Genomic DNA, 15,493 nt, shown 5'->3' with positions numbered 1-15,493 from the left:
CTGGGATCATCAAAAACGAAAGATAATCTTGATTGTCGAACCTTTCTTATTTGGTTCTATTCATATTGAATATTTCATTGGCTTGTAATAGTCAATTTAAAATTCGTTGACGCAGGCGGCCTAGTGTATTCAGTGAGTAAACGTAATTATGCATGTAAATTGCAATTGGAAGATTATCCGCGAAGCTTTGGGAAACAACTGTCAGACACCAGGTGCCCTATGCTTTGTAAACTGCATACTCAAGCGAAAGGAACCACTTTTTCGCTAATAAAAAGGGCGTTCTAATGGAACTTGAAGACAACTGTGGGGAATACCAAATATTAAGGCAACGGGTGAATATAGAGGTGAGGCAATAAAACACTAGCTATTTGTTTTGTTGGGGTAACAGCTACTGTATTTTAGCTGAGAAATCCGACATGCGTCTGCCATGGCTATGGCAACTGAGCTACACCCTGCATTATTTATTTTTTTCTTGTCAGCTAACCAAACGATCAACAAAAAATCTGTAGATTTTATTTGTGTAAAATTTCCTGGTCTCTTTCTAAAGGGATACATAGAATGTCCTTCGGATTTTTCTTTCAGCGACAATTGACCGATCGCAAAATGAAATTGAACTGGCATTTTTAATTAACGACATGGTGAACTTATTTCCAATGATTTTAGTGCCATCATCTCAGATTTTTATTAAGTGCTTTAAGTACAGTCAGGTTATCATTAAAATTAGAGGGGGACCGTCTTTCATATATCTATATCTGGTGCTGGAAATTTTTTGCGCTTTGTAACTTTTCCATTTTTTTCTACTGCAAAATATTTAATGATTCAAATTTCCACTCGTCATTGACACTTACTCCATGTTGTTCTATTTGCATTTCCGTACCGGCTTCCACAACTTCCTCAAAAAAAAAAACAAGAATTCATTATCAGAAACCACACTGTCTACTGTTTTCGAGGGATAATTATGACAATGATCAGCAACTCATCGCCACTACCAGAAACATTACCGACATCAGTCAGCGAACAACTTGTTACCGCACATACAGGCCGGGGTGACATGGATGGACCAGGAGATGCTGTATGGATCCTAACCAGTGCTTTTATAATCTTCACAATGATTTCAGGGTTTGGACTTGTAGAATCTGGTAAGTTTGAATTTTTTTTTAAAAAAGGTATCCCTCATTATCTTTACTGTACCTGTGTCAGTTTGACGACGACAGTTCACCTGTCAAGTTCAATATAAAATGGGTGTTTCTAAACAGCTTTGTTGTTCCATTTTTATTTCTCATTAAAGAAGACATTACTAAGAGCTGATTGGTTGACACAGACGGCAATTCGTTTTTTTTTATTCATGGGTAGTTGTTGGTACTCAAGAATATTACCAGACGCGCATTGTTTTCGCTCTTTGTAAATTGAAAGCACTTTGGCAAAACTGAGTTAGTTTTCCGGTCTCCACTTTGGAAAAAGTCTACAATATCCCGCTAGCAGAGTATGTCTTAATCTCGTCGCTTTTATTTCCTTGTATTCTTACGGCTGTCTTTCCCGCTGCTCTTTTCTCTGGGAAAGAAGGTAGCAGCGGTAAGCGGTTATTTCATTTAAAAAACAAGAGCAAATTTATACATAGCAAAGAAAAGGTGAGAGTTTGACGATTCAAGAGAACTGAAAGAGTCTGTTTTGATTCAAAATTGTTATTTACAGTCATGAAAAATTTAACTCAAACTGAAAATAAATCCTGTTTTGCTTGACATCCCGATATTGAAATAAGAGGCCTATTTTCTTCTCCTACGTTAGATAACTCCGCATAAATTGGGCTAGAACATTAATGAAAAAGGTATTATAAGATGCACGAAGACAATTCGATTCATCGACCGATATGGCATCATTTACACAGGGAAGAGAACTTTGCAAAAGGTCTTAAAATAACTGTTCCGAGAGAATTCACAGATTGCGTTACGCCTGCTTTCACGGTGCATGTTTCCTGTTCTTGACCTAAAGTAATTTTTACTTCGATTGCAAAATGCTGCTTCAATTTCGCTAAAGAAGGCCGCCTGGTGAATTTCCCGGCAAGCCTTAAAATTATTATTCCTAGAAATTTTACTATTGAGTTATCAAAAAGTAATCCAGTGGACCAAATTAACATTGAGGTATGTTTTTAATTTCAGCAAGTTTTGAAAACACGTGCAATAATCAGTTCTTAATTTTATTTGGCCTCTTACGTCTTGATTGCTGCCCGCAGTGAGTGAGCCTGAAGTGAATGAACGAGGCAGCTCTCTAATAGGGAGAACAAAATTTTCTTCGAAACGCAAGGGATTGTGGGCAAGGGCGCAAGGAATTGTGGTTATGCGCGAGTGGAAATTAAGATGCGCGGTATGATCTTGTTTTTTCATTTCGCTTCTCGTGTATCCTCAACTATAGATATTTTACACTGTCACGCAACAAAAAAATTAATTCGAAATCGTTCAATGAAAAAGGCCAAGAACTTGGCATGTTGTGGGAAACAAATCTCTTCAATTCTCAGATCTGTATGGTATATCGTTTCTGAGTTATTTGTCCAAGCGTTTCACGCAACTTTGTAGAGTTTTGTATGGATTGTCAAACGTTCTGTGATCCACCAATATGGTAGTCCTGTTCCGCGACGCCCTCTTACCCCGCCCTGAAAATGGGCCTGGAACCCAGGCGGGAAAAGGGAGAGTCCTGTATTACTTGCAGGCGCATGCTCGGAATGAACCAATCATATTGTAGTTAGATGCCAGGCTAGATATATATGTAAATAAAGGGAACATACATGTATGAAAACTACTGTGTGATTTGCAGTGTCAGGAAAGAGAACATCTAAATTATGCCTCATCGTGACCAAACGAGGAGGAAAAACCCCGATCGCAGTGATGTTGGAAAATTATTGCCGAATAGATGTAACGACTGAGAGAAGATCGCAATAGATCGATGCAAAGCCTGAACTAGTAAATATAGCATAGGATTTCACTCAGCGACATCACTCAGCGACAAAACAGCTCGGAGTCAGAATTTCGTATTATCTGCAGTAAAGGCAAGATGACACACGCTTTTAAGTAGCATTATTTCATCCTTATTAATTAATATTCACGAACAAATTTTGACCAGAAAAAAAAAATCGCGACAATTAACGTCCGAATAATCGATGTTTGACTGTGCATATATATGTATAAATTTAATAGGAACATTATTGCTTCATAATTGCGTAATCAACACAAACTAGTATGTAAAGAAACAAATAGTCCAGGTTGTGATTCAATTTCGTTTAACTTTATCAGGAATAATGCTCAGTTTTTCTGTCATGCAATCATCTTTTAGTTTTTCCGATATAAAAATCATTGCAGTCTCAACAGGCAGCTCTACATAAAGCTTAGCCATTTGGCCACGGCCAAAAGTCTGTCCTAGTAAGGAAAGAAAGATTTAATGCGACGAGTGCTTTGAAAAATTATTCTAAGGAAAAATTAATAGTCTGAGTAAATTACTCTACTCTAATTACTAAAAAAATATTCTGTTTGTCACCGGTGTTTGTGTATTATTCCTGATAAAATTGAGAATATTTACGACATTTTTTACCTGACTGTTTTATATTGGGTATTCAAACAATTTGTCCCCGATTTTGAAAAAAAATTGGTAGGCCTAAACCCCTGAAACAATCACAGTTTCAATAATTATTGGACAACTCAAATATATGATCACTGGATCAGTTTAATTATTACATAACTAGATCGACAGAAGTAATGAACAATCAATAATGAACAATAAACAAGAGTTCCAGCAGGAGATTTATTAGTCTTCGTTGAGCGATTCACATCCACAACCTACAGTGTATTTGTAAGTTTTAAAGAGTCTCGGGAGAGCAATTAAATCAAAATTTGATATTTTTTTGCGGCAACATCATGCAGCTGTTCAGTTGGGTTTCACGCACGAACTTCCATACTTTCGTATGTCATCCATCTGATCTTCCATGATTGGGACCCACGATAAGAAGGACTGATTTACAATTAACATCGGACTCGGATCGAAAAAAATCGCAAACATATTAAAGGAACAACCACGTAGCAAACAGACTTGCCAAATCCTGTTGCAGGTTTAACAAAACCATCATTACCGGTAACGACTGCATGAATAGCTTGCAGTTGTTCCGCCTTAGGCACAAAGATAAAGTGACATTTCTTAACGGCGAAATCAATTGTCTCCAGAAACTTGGCGTTATAATTTCCTTTCACATTATCCCTATGTATCCAGTGTAAAAGCACTCGGAATAAGCTATACCCAAATAAGGAATCTTTTTCCAAATATGGTTTTTTTCCCGAGTTTTGGGGGGAAAATGGCGTCATTCCGAGCATGCGCCTGCAAGTAATACAGGACTCTCTCTTTTCCCGCCTGGGTTTCCAGGCCCATTTTCAGCGCGGGAAAAGAGGGAGTCCCGGAACAGGACCACCAATAGCCCTTATTCACGATAGCCGCCATGTTGGTTTTCAAATTGTCTTGCAAATTAGCCATGTGTTATGCTGGGGGGCAAACATTGGAATAAAGGCAAATTGCGGAAAATCGGCTCGTCGAAATATTGAATTAACATTGCTAAAAGTACATTTTAGAATTTAGAATTAAGTACCTTTTATAATAATTTTATATCTTTTGATTGCCTCGGACATTTTGACTTTCTACTTTGTTATCTGCTCATTTTTCACTAAAAACACATCGAAGTAACTTGTGTAAACATTTAATGAACGTAAAACAAGTCATCTGTGTGGCTAAGATGTTCGTGATAATCTCTCGAACTTGTGTTGTTTGCCCCCTCAGAAATGTGTAGCTAATTTGCATGATAAGGGCAAGTCCAACATGGCGGCTATCGTGAATAAGGTCTATATGGTGGCTGGTAATCAATGAAAACAACTGGAGTTCACTTTGTCGTGAAAGTTCTTACTTACTTGAAGGTTCAAACTGCTGAGATACTAAAGGATAGGCATTTTTTTCAACCAAGTAGCTTTGTATCATTGTGTCACGCAAGGTGATAATTCGGACATTCAAAATGCTGTATTATCGAAACGAAGACATCACGGAACTGGAAACTCGAATTAACAAATTGATGTCAGACAGACGCATGAAAAACTGACATCAATTTGTTTTTTTTACAATAACAAAAAGGCAGCGGGGTCAAAATGAAGTCAAAACACGAGAAGAACGCAACACAAAAATGCGAGAAACTTCAATTTTATTCAATCTAACGGGACCAAATTTATAACTTCCCTCGCTCTCTCTTATTGGCTGATGAAAAAAACGGATACGTTCTATTGGTCCAAAAGTGACAGATCGACGTTTCACAAAATTTTGCATAAATCAAACTCTTCGAAGCGCATAAATTATAAATTTGTGTGTCTGTCCACTTGTTGACAAAAAAATTAGGCAATAAGCGCTCGAGAATTTTGCAGTCATTGTAAAAAGAAGATTTATTTCTAGGTCATCTTCAACCTCCTTTAGATAAGAATTCAATAGACCTTGCGATTCTGATATTAAAATTTGATGACCTCACTGTGAAAACCATCTATTGGTTTTCTTTCTTCGCTTGAGTGGGGTCCAGAAGGATGTTCAGTTGGGGGTCCAGTTTTGGGGTCCACGTTTTGTACCGTCCCTGCTCAAGACCTTTTAAAATCTCCCTTCAGTTCTACGCATGAACCGTCAGCATTTCTACCATTTAGGTCAACTATTATACTTATATGTCAGATGTGTAGTTATAATTATGTAATATTCCGAATTATCGATGTACTTGAAATGCCTTGTGCGCATTTTACGGGGAGCACTAAGGAAAAAAATATTTTTAGGCGCAATTAATTTATTCCTCTGTAGCTTATTTCCTCGGTAATATGTGGCCAGAAACCCATAAGGATTGAAACGTGTAACGGCCCCTTGTGTGCTGGGAAACAAGCTTCTGAATATTCAATTTGCTAAGTACCATATTTGGAACAACAAGAGCGAGGGGTTTCCAAATATGGTACTTAGCACTGAAACATTCAACCAATCAGTTCTCACTGAATATTCGGAAGCTGTGAACGCGCGTTACACGTTTCAACTCTTATGGGTTTCTGATGTGTGGTTGACAAGTTTATATCAGATCATGCTGCTGTTCGATGTCGGCTCGTGCCACCCAGGCCTGGTCTCCTGGTTAACACCATCAGCTATCGGAAAATCAAGTCTGTCGACATTGACCAAATGAAACAAAATATACAGCAGACTTTCCTCTGCATATGAGAAGTGCCAACTAATGCCGATGATCTAAATGACTATGCGAAGGAGTACAACACCGACCTTTCCAAACTCCGGACCTCGATTGGCATGCGCCGCAAAGGACGCGCGTACAATGAAGATATTGATCTGGCTAAGCGCGTCCGCAGGAAAGCTGAACGCAAATGGAGGAGAACGATACTTCCGTCAGACTTTGTAGATTCCAAAAAGAAACGGAATTATGCCACGAACCTAATGAACAAAGCTAGACAAGAATTCTATACTCAGTTCGTTGAAGAGAATAGCTCTAACCAGAAAAAGCTGTTTAATGCCGCAAACAAGCTGCTCTGCGAGCGCAAGCAGTTGGCCCTTCCTGAGCACACAAAGACGACCGTTTTGGCGAATGATATCGGGAGGTATTTCGTAGGCAAAATAGAGTGCATTCGCACGGACATCTTGTACCTCCAGACATTGTCACGAACAGAACCCTTATTTCTTATAACAACCTGAGTGAGCGTAATGTTAGTGACTTGAATTAAAAATTCTGCGAAGAAGTCTTGTGTCCTAGATCCGATGCCTGCTTATCTGATATATGACTCTCTTGACGTGGTGGTGCCGCTGATAACTAGAATGGTGAACGCATCCCTGTCTACGGGGCACTTCCCAGATGAATTGAAGGAAGCTGTTGTGAACCCCTTACTGAAAAAAGGCGCAAAGGTCTCTGATCACAAAACTCTAAGACCAGTGAGTAATCTGCAATTTGTTTCGAAGATTACTGAGAGAGCGGTTTGCAGCCAGTTTTATACCCACATAACAGAAAATGGACTCTTTCCAGAATTACAATCGGCGTACAGAAGTGCACATAATACAGAGACGGCACTGTTGAAAATTGTTAACGACATTCTGCTAAATATGAATAGCCAACATGTGTCTTTGCTAGTTCTCCTGGACTTAACTACCGCATTTGAAGCGGTGGACCATAATATCCTTCTTCGGCGTCTAGAGACCTCATTTGGCGTCACCGGCAATGCTCTCAAATGGTTCGACTCTTATCTGTATGGTCGGACCCAACGCGTCATTGTCAACGGGAAACTGTCAGAGAGATGTCATCTGTCGTTTAGTGTGCCACAGGGATCGTGTCTCCGTCCTCTTCTTTTTTCTGTTTATGCTAGCAAGCTCTTTGAAGACTCATCTGCCCCACGCCAATGCATACGCTGACGAAACCCAATTATACCTCTCGTTCAAACCAGACAGTGCGCTCTGTGAGACGGAGGCCAGGTGTACCATGAAGCAGTGCATCAGGCCCGTGAGATCGTGGATGGTTGTTGATAAGCTTAACGAAGAAAAGACGGAGTTCATGCTAATCGGGACTCGCCAACAGCTCTCCAAAGTACGAACTGATAGTCCCTTAGTTGCCAGAACTGTCGTGTTGTCTGTAAGCGAAGCTAGAAATCTCGGTGTCTGGTTTGACTTTAAATTTCAATTTCAAACAAATATTAACTAGACGTATCAGTCAGCGTTTTGCTATATCTACAATATAAGACGTATATGTAAATTGTTATCATTTGAAGCTGCTAAGACGTTAGTTCAAGCATTAGTCATTAGCCGCCTAGATTCTTGCAACTCAGTTCTATAGAGTATACCGGCTATCCACACGAATAAACTACAGCGCGTAAAAAACGCAGCCGCGAGACTTCTCACAACACGCCACAACGGCTCACACATCGCTCCAGTCACGGTAGACGTCCATTGGCTGCTTGTAAAATTTAGAATAATTTTTAAAGTTATTTATTTACTTTTAAGGCTGTGCATGGTATTGAACCTGCATATATTACTAGTCTTTTATCTTTGAAACAAGCTAGGTATAATCTTAGGTCTGTTGGCAACAACACTCTAGCAAGGCCCGAAATCAAATCGGCCAAGACGACTGGAGATAGAGCCTTCGCGGTTGTTGCTCCAATCTTATGGAATGCATTACCGCCCAGTCTTAGGGCTACTGATAGCATTACTTCATTCAAGAAGCAAGTAAAGCCGTATCTTTTTAGGAAAGCATATTTTTAGATATTTCAGATTTAGGTTTTCTATTTCCTTGTTTATTCGACTATTATTACTACATACTTCATGTAATCAATGTTTGTTCACTTTCTATTGTTAGTTGCGCAACACTATTAGTTTATTTAATCAATCATACAAGTTTTATATCAATTGTAAATAACAGTATCATTAGTTAGCCTTCATTTTACCAATTTGTAAAGCGCGTTAGATCATATATTAACGAATTTCGCGCTATAGAAATAATCAAATTATTATTATTATTATTGTTATTATTAACATTGACCTTTATCCAGCAGCTTTTTAGAGTATAAAAACACCATTTTATTTTACTATAGATCTTCTCAGTTATACTTGTAATTAATATATGGATTTAGCCAAGCCCAAAGGCGGAGCTCCCGTTCTAACCCTAGAAAGCAAATATAGTGTATATGGAATTAATTATGCTTCTTCATAAAGTACAAAAGTATTCGTCTTTAGCTAGTATATACAGTTTACAGCGATCAAACACCTCTGAGCTGACAGCACTAAACTAACAAGTCTTGCAAACAATAATGTGTTAGCCCCGTTAAATAAAGTATTGTATTGCATCTGAAGAAAAAGATGTGACGCCGAGCGCCAATGTCTAAATTGTCCTTCTTACCTGTGGTTTTCCTGTCCTCACATGGATTTGTACTTGTATAGATTGTCAAAACTCTTCTAAATTAGAGCAGTTTTGAATCTCGTCTAAACTTTCCCAGCTAACCTCCGCCGCTTACGCGGGCCTGATAACAAAGCAGTTCTGCCCATTAATTTATTAGACGAAGATCATCATTGAGCGAAAGCAAACTTTGGGTTGTTTTAAACGTCAAGAGCGCGTGTGCAATGTCTTTGGTGTGCGATAACCAAGTTGCTGTTATTTCCGTTACGTCTGCGCTTGTATCTCCGGTGAAAAGACATCTTTAAATTAAGTTGTGTATATATGATTTACAATAAAACTGTTCACCTTAAAAAAGTTGCTCACAAATCCAAAATTGTTTAAAAAAGTGTGCGAAACAAACTGTAAAAGCCTTCTTTTAACCTTTTTTGTAGGTATGGTTTCTAGGAAGAATGAAACCAACATTATGGTTAAAAATGCTGTGGATGTAATTTTTGGCGGCTTGGGTTTCTGGATGTTTGGATTCGCTTTTACTTTCGGAGATGCTCCAGGCGTAAACTCTTTTTCTGGCTTTGGGAGATTTTTCACAGACGCAGAAGAGACCGACATGGGCGAAGTGTTCTCGCTGTATTGCTTCCAAGCTTCTTTCGCCACAACTGCAACAACTATTGTTTCGGGGGCAGTAGCTGAAAGAATGAACTTAAAAGCTTACATTATATTTGCCTTCACAAACACAGCCACCTACTGCTTTCCCGCTCACTGGGTTTGGGGAAAAAAGGGATGGCTTAAAGAAATGGGTGTGGTTGACATGGGAGGTGCCAGCCCTGTTCACCTTGTGGGAGGGGTGGCAGGGCTTGTTGCCACTATGATGCTAAAGCCCAGGTTAGGGAGATTCCGAAGAACGACAGGTGTCGCACCATGGAAGCATGATATGGGATGTCCGACTAACGTTCTGTTAGGTATGTTTGGTATTATAGTTACCTTTTGGTAATGGCTCCCCAGGAGCTCATTTGCATCATAAGAAATTCTATCCTTCATATCTGGAATCAAAACCTGGCCAAAAAAGATGATATCGAAGTAGGATACAACGTATAGTGCCTTATTTCGGCTTGCAAAACAGGCTTTTTTTTTCAGACACAATAGCAAATTTCCATAAGTTAGGGCAATGACCGAAAATACCAGCACAAAATGCAATTTTCTAGGAAAGTTGAAGAAGCATGGTTTGGTCAGCCGAGACGCAACCAGTGTAAGATAATTAAAAATTATCCTACGCCTTTGGCTCCTGCTTCTGCATTTTTAAAAATTAATTACGTCGTTCCGATCACCTGTTTGATCCAACGTATACCAATACGATTATCTGTTCCACGGTTGTCTCTTTAAACGTTTTAGGAAAAAGCCAGGGGACATTTGAACGTTCTCTCCGCTGTCTATGTCAAAATAGTAACGATCTATGGTTCATTGTTCTGAAGAGATTTAGGCCCTGGATTACACAGGAAATACGATAATTTCGTTTTGTGTTCTTACAAGGTCTGCAACATTAAAATGCGATTCGAGTGCTTTCTATACGAAGCATTTTATGTTTTGTTTTTTATCATTCTGCAGGCATGTTCATGCTGTGGTGGGGCTGGCTCGGTTTCAATTGTGGCAGCACTTTTGGCGTCAGCGGTGGCAAGTGGAAACTTGCCACTCGGTCAGCGGTGTGCACCATTAATGCGTCATGTGGTGGTGGGATATTTGCAACAATTTACTCTTACATCAAATGCAAAAGGTAAAGCTGGACGCAGAAATTTTTTTGACAAAATGGAGTGGTTAAGGGCAAGGTCTCGTCTGTACCCCATGTTCAGGAACGTACATATGCGTGTCACACTTATTCTCCTGCGAAGTAATGTTTGCACAGGATCCCTGACAGCAAATCATATGCTATACATAAACCAATCACTTCTTTTCTGTTTGAAAGAGCAATTAAACTGGACAGGATTTTGTTTCTGGAATGTAATCTAACTACCGCCTTTAAAATAGCTCCGTGTCACCTTCAATCCTGGCCAAAACGTTTGGGGACACACCTCTTTTCACTACTTTTTTGGCAGGAATAACTCCAAGTTAGGTCTTACAACCTTGAGAAGTTTCTCCCTCACTACCCCAAGACAATGAAGACAATGCCAACATCGTTCTGCAGGAGAGGGGACTAATAGAACTAAGACAGACAAAGTGACCCCAGGGTTTTGGGCACGATAGCAGTATGTTACGGGATCCTAGTTTCCTGTTGAAAGATTATTGCGAACTGGAAAAAACGTGGAACGTTCATCTCCGTACGTTTGTAAAAAAGAAAACATCCCGCTGGATTAGGTCTGAAAGTGTCTCGAAACTGGAAATAAAGTGACGACAAGTTGAACGTGGATCTAAAAACACCTGGGGATTCGTTCTTATTGGTATAACAGTTAGTGATGACACTTGGTTAATACACAAATGAATGAAGGGGTAGTTTCTAAAGAAACTGTGGTGCTGCGTCGGTGGGGAAGTAGTATACAAAAATTTGGTTTTATCAACGGAGTTGATAATGTAAATTTGCCACCGTACAGAGATTCTAAAAGCTGACGTTTCGAGCGTTAGCCCTTCGTCAGAGCGAATCGAGGGATTATGGGTTACGTGTAGTTTTTATAGTAGAGTAGGAGCTACGCTATTGGTGGTAACATGGCAACGTGAAAAATAGGAATATATTAGTTAAATGAAAAGCGTTCGTTAATACCGTGAGGATTAAGGGTGCCGATTTGAAAGATGAATTTTTGTTCCAGATTCTTGCGGCTTTCCGTCGTACCTAGATGTAGGGAAAGGCCGCAGATAGCCATGTGTTTTTTGGAGTGGTTAGGCAGATTAAAATGGCGAGCGACTGGCTTGGATGCATCCTTGTCATTCTTCTCAACATCGCGAAGGTGTTCGCGGAATCGGTCACCTAGTCGTCTACCTGTCTCACCAATGTATAATTTATTGCATAACGTGCAGGTTATGCAATAAATGACATTTGCGGAGGTACATGTGAAACGATCGGTGATCTTAACAGATCGCTTAGGTCCCGATATCTTGCTAGTGTTAACAATGAAAAGACAAGTTTTGCATCGTGAGCGCGCGCATTTGAAAGTGCCGGGTTGCTCGTTAGTTTTGAGCGCGCTTCTAACTAAAAAGTTGCCTACGTTTTTGTCGCGTTTGAATGAAATAAGTGGAGGTTGCGAAAAGACGACTAGGTGACCGATTCCGCGAACACCTTCGCGATGTTGAGAAGAATGACAAGGATGCATCCAAGCCAGTCGCTCGCCATTTTAATCTGCCTAACCACTCCAAAAAACACATGGCTATCTGCGGCCTTTCCCTACATCTAGGTACGACGGAAAGCCGCAAGAATCTGGAACAAAAATTCATCTTTCAAATCGGCACCCTTAATCCTCACGGTATTAACGAACGCTTTTCATTTAACTAATATATTCCTATTTTTCACGTTGCCATGTTACCACCAATAGCGTAGCTCCTACTCTACTATAAAAACTACACGTAACCCATAATCCCTCGATTCGCTCTGACGAAGGGCTAACGCTCGAAACGTCAGCTTTTAGAATCTCTGTACGGTGGCAAATTTACATTATCAACTCCGTTGATAAAACCAAATTTTGGTTAATACACATATTTTTATTAAGTTCTGGCAGTACAGGTCCTTAATATGCCCAAGGGCGCGCAATCTGGCGACAAGGTATTTTCATAACTTACCGTGACCAATTATTTCTTTTAAGAAATTCAGGTTTAAAACCTGATTCACGAAATTTAGGCTAAAAAACCGAAGAACACCACTTGTATTTCGATTTGGATTGACATGGCCGCATATTGAGCAACAACATTGAGCCTGAGCGTTACAAAACTAAACCATATTTTGCTTTATCAATTACGACGGCTTCTGAAAATCACATAAAAAAATTACAGGAACTTTTGTTACCTTTTATAGGTTGGATATTCCTTTTTTTATGGCTGGGATCCTTGGTAGCTTGGTTAGCATCACGGCCATTTGTGGCGTTGTTCGTCCAGGAGAGAGCATTGCAATTGGTTTCGTCGGTTCAGCCATTACCATATTTGGTTGGCAACTTCTAAATAAGCTCCAAATAGATGATCCCGTTGGCGCTATCTCTACGCACGCAGGTGGCTCCGTCTGGGCAATGATCTCAGTCGGACTGTTTGTGGAAAAAGACAGCCTTCCTCAGCCGTTTTCTTCATCATATGGTGCATTCAAAGGTGGTCATGTTAAAATATTGGGCGTGCAGCTCTTGGCTTGCGTTTCTATAATAGTCTGGACTATTTTAATTGTCTTCATTCAGCTTTACGTCATTGACAAATGTGTTGGGTTGAGATTGGCTATGGAGGAGGAGATCATTGGAGCTGACGCCTGTGAGCATGGAATAGAACCAGCGAAATCCGATATCAACAGCTGCCTAGTAACAGCTTTGCCGTTGTCACCTAACTGTGTGTTTCCGGCTGCGATCAGTGAACATCGAGAAAACTCGGTTATAGCCACAAGTGACTTCAGCAGCCAAGTTGCAAGGGAGGAAAATTGTGAAAACAAGTTGGACGACTATGCGTCAGAGGATCACGAGGAGCCTGTCATTGGAGTGACGGAAGATGATACACAAAAGAATAATGAAACAAAGCAGCCTTATCAAAGCAGTCAAATAAACCAAGGGCATTTGCCCTTTGTCAGAAGAAAGCCAGCGTACGACGACTGCAACTCCATTTCCACTTGCTCTGCCAGAAACCGATCGGGTGGAATTGTCTCACGGCCTATCAGAAGTCCCGACAAGGTCAAAGGGAGCAACAGAAGACCCGTTGATTCTTCTCTTCAAGGAAACAGATCCACAGTGATAATCACGCTTACGCCAGTTGATGATGATAGAGCAGTCAGACTGAGTGTCAGTGACTTGCACAAATTGAAAAACTAACCAACCGCAAAATTGTTGGTATATGACAAAGAGACTGCTAAATTAAGGAGCTGGAGTAGAAACGTAAAACAGTCCCCTCCCAAAAACCCTAGCTGCATAGAACTTTAAGCAATCGAAAAATTTCTCCCTGTGCGTTATTGCTATAATAGAAAATTTAGAGTTCTTTCAATGAAAAAATATATGCACCTTTTTTCCACACAATTTAGGCCAACCCAAAAGCGTATTTCCGCAATTATATGTCATTTTATTATATTTGTAATTTCGAAACCCACGAATAATTTTTCGAGCAACCGAACTCATTCCATCAGATATTTCATCTTTAGCGCTAACCTTTTATACGAATCGATGATGATCACTTAGTGCGTGAAACTCGAGTAACAACTCTCCTTCTTTAAACTTAGAATTATATATAATTTGCACGATAGAGGAAAATCTTTCAACAACGAAACTCTTTATTTTAAACCCGGCGCGTGTCGACTTTTGCCTTCATAAGAGGTCTTTGCTCTGCGTTTATTTACAGATGATAAGATTTATTTAATACAATATAATACGATACATACTTAATTAACCGCTCCCCATATGGGCTTTTCAGGGCCAATGAACAACTGTTAAGAATCCCAACTGGCCGGAGGCAAACCAGTTGGCTATTTACAAGTGCAGCTGGGAAGTTGAACCAGGGACTACCAGGATCAAATTCAACGAGTGGTTAGAGCAGGTCTTGAACCCGTGATCTCCGGATCTCAAGGCAAGCGCCCTAACCACTGGGCCACACTGTCTCGTTAGCAAGGGTATGCGAGCGGTAGTATTCTAGTAAACGTCAGTGCTGATGTTGCATCTATTTAACGCATAAGTCAGCTACGCATAAGTCAGCTACAAAAATACTAAAAGCATAAATATACTAAACAGAGTAATTACAATAAAGTCACTAACAGTCACAATTATGCTAGCTATTTATTAAACAGCGTATACTAAATCTTGTTACTAATTAATAAATTTAAGGGAGAAAAAAGAAACGCTTTGCCGTCATAAAGTTCCTAGAGCGTACAATTACTCCAGTTGAGTTTATGGATGACTCATTCTCATTCGCTTTGGTTAATTAGTAAATAAACCCCTTCTGGCGGCTGGTATGTCGGCTGGTAATGTCCGCGGCTGAGAGATCGTCAAAAAAATGAATATTTGGACGGGAAGCGAAGCTTCGAGGGCAGCAAATACGAAAATTTGAGGACAATCTCTCAGCCAAGGACATTATTAGCCAAAATACCAGCAAGCCAGAAAGGGGTTTATTTATTTTATAACCCTCCTATTCATTTTCATATCTCCCAAAAAACCAGTCGTAAAAAGCTAGTGTTGAATGTGATGGCGATGCTTCGTATTCTTTTGATGCAGTGTTCAAAATTTGACTACAAGAAAGCGTGTCAGTGTCAGAAAAAAATCAAATCATTTTAATTGTCTCTGTGAATCGAAATCTCGAGAACATGGGTTTTTTTTGCTCACTGAAACCGTGAAAGACAGAATGTGCAAAGTCTGGAATACAGTATTTTCAAGTGCGGCTGGAATTTCTCTATCCTTCGAACGGTTGGTTTATTTTATAGGTAGCAAACAC

The 15,493-nt window shown here is 39.8% G+C and overlaps 1 protein-coding gene and 1 pseudogene across 1 annotated transcript; both read left to right on the top strand.

Moving 5' to 3' along the window:
• The first annotated feature begins 213 nt into the window (after window positions 1-213).
• On the top strand, window positions 214-14,892 carry LOC137994850 (putative ammonium transporter 2). Its single transcript, XM_068840447.1, has 5 exons — window positions 214-344; window positions 912-1,139; window positions 9,352-9,876; window positions 10,520-10,685; window positions 12,906-14,892. The coding sequence occupies exons 2-5, from the start codon at window positions 959-961 to the stop codon at window positions 13,888-13,890; spliced, it is 1,857 nt and encodes a 618-aa protein (XP_068696548.1). The 5' UTR covers window positions 214-344; window positions 912-958; the 3' UTR covers window positions 13,891-14,892.
• Window positions 6,094-7,446, top strand: LOC137994240 (uncharacterized; annotated as a pseudogene).
• Window positions 14,893-15,493: the final 601 nt, after the last annotated feature.

The sequence above is a fragment of the Montipora foliosa genome, chromosome 3, assembly GCF_036669935.1.
Source record: "Montipora foliosa isolate CH-2021 chromosome 3, ASM3666993v2, whole genome shotgun sequence".
NCBI classification, from domain to species: Eukaryota; Metazoa; Cnidaria; class Anthozoa; order Scleractinia; family Acroporidae; genus Montipora; species Montipora foliosa.
The sequence above is the reverse complement of the archived record's forward strand: the minus strand, read 5'-3'. Positions and strand labels throughout refer to the sequence as shown.

Coding starts and splice junctions, on each gene's coding strand:
- LOC137994850 (XM_068840447.1), top strand. CDS start 959: ATGACAATGATCAGCAACTCATCGCCACTACCAGAAACATTACCGACA. Junction 9,877..10,519: donor TCCGACTAACGTTCTGTTAG/GTATGTTTGGTA, acceptor ATCATTCTGCAG/GCATGTTCATGCTGTGGTGG. Junction 10,686..12,905: donor TCTTACATCAAATGCAAAAG/GTAAAGCTGGAC, acceptor TACCTTTTATAG/GTTGGATATTCCTTTTTTTA.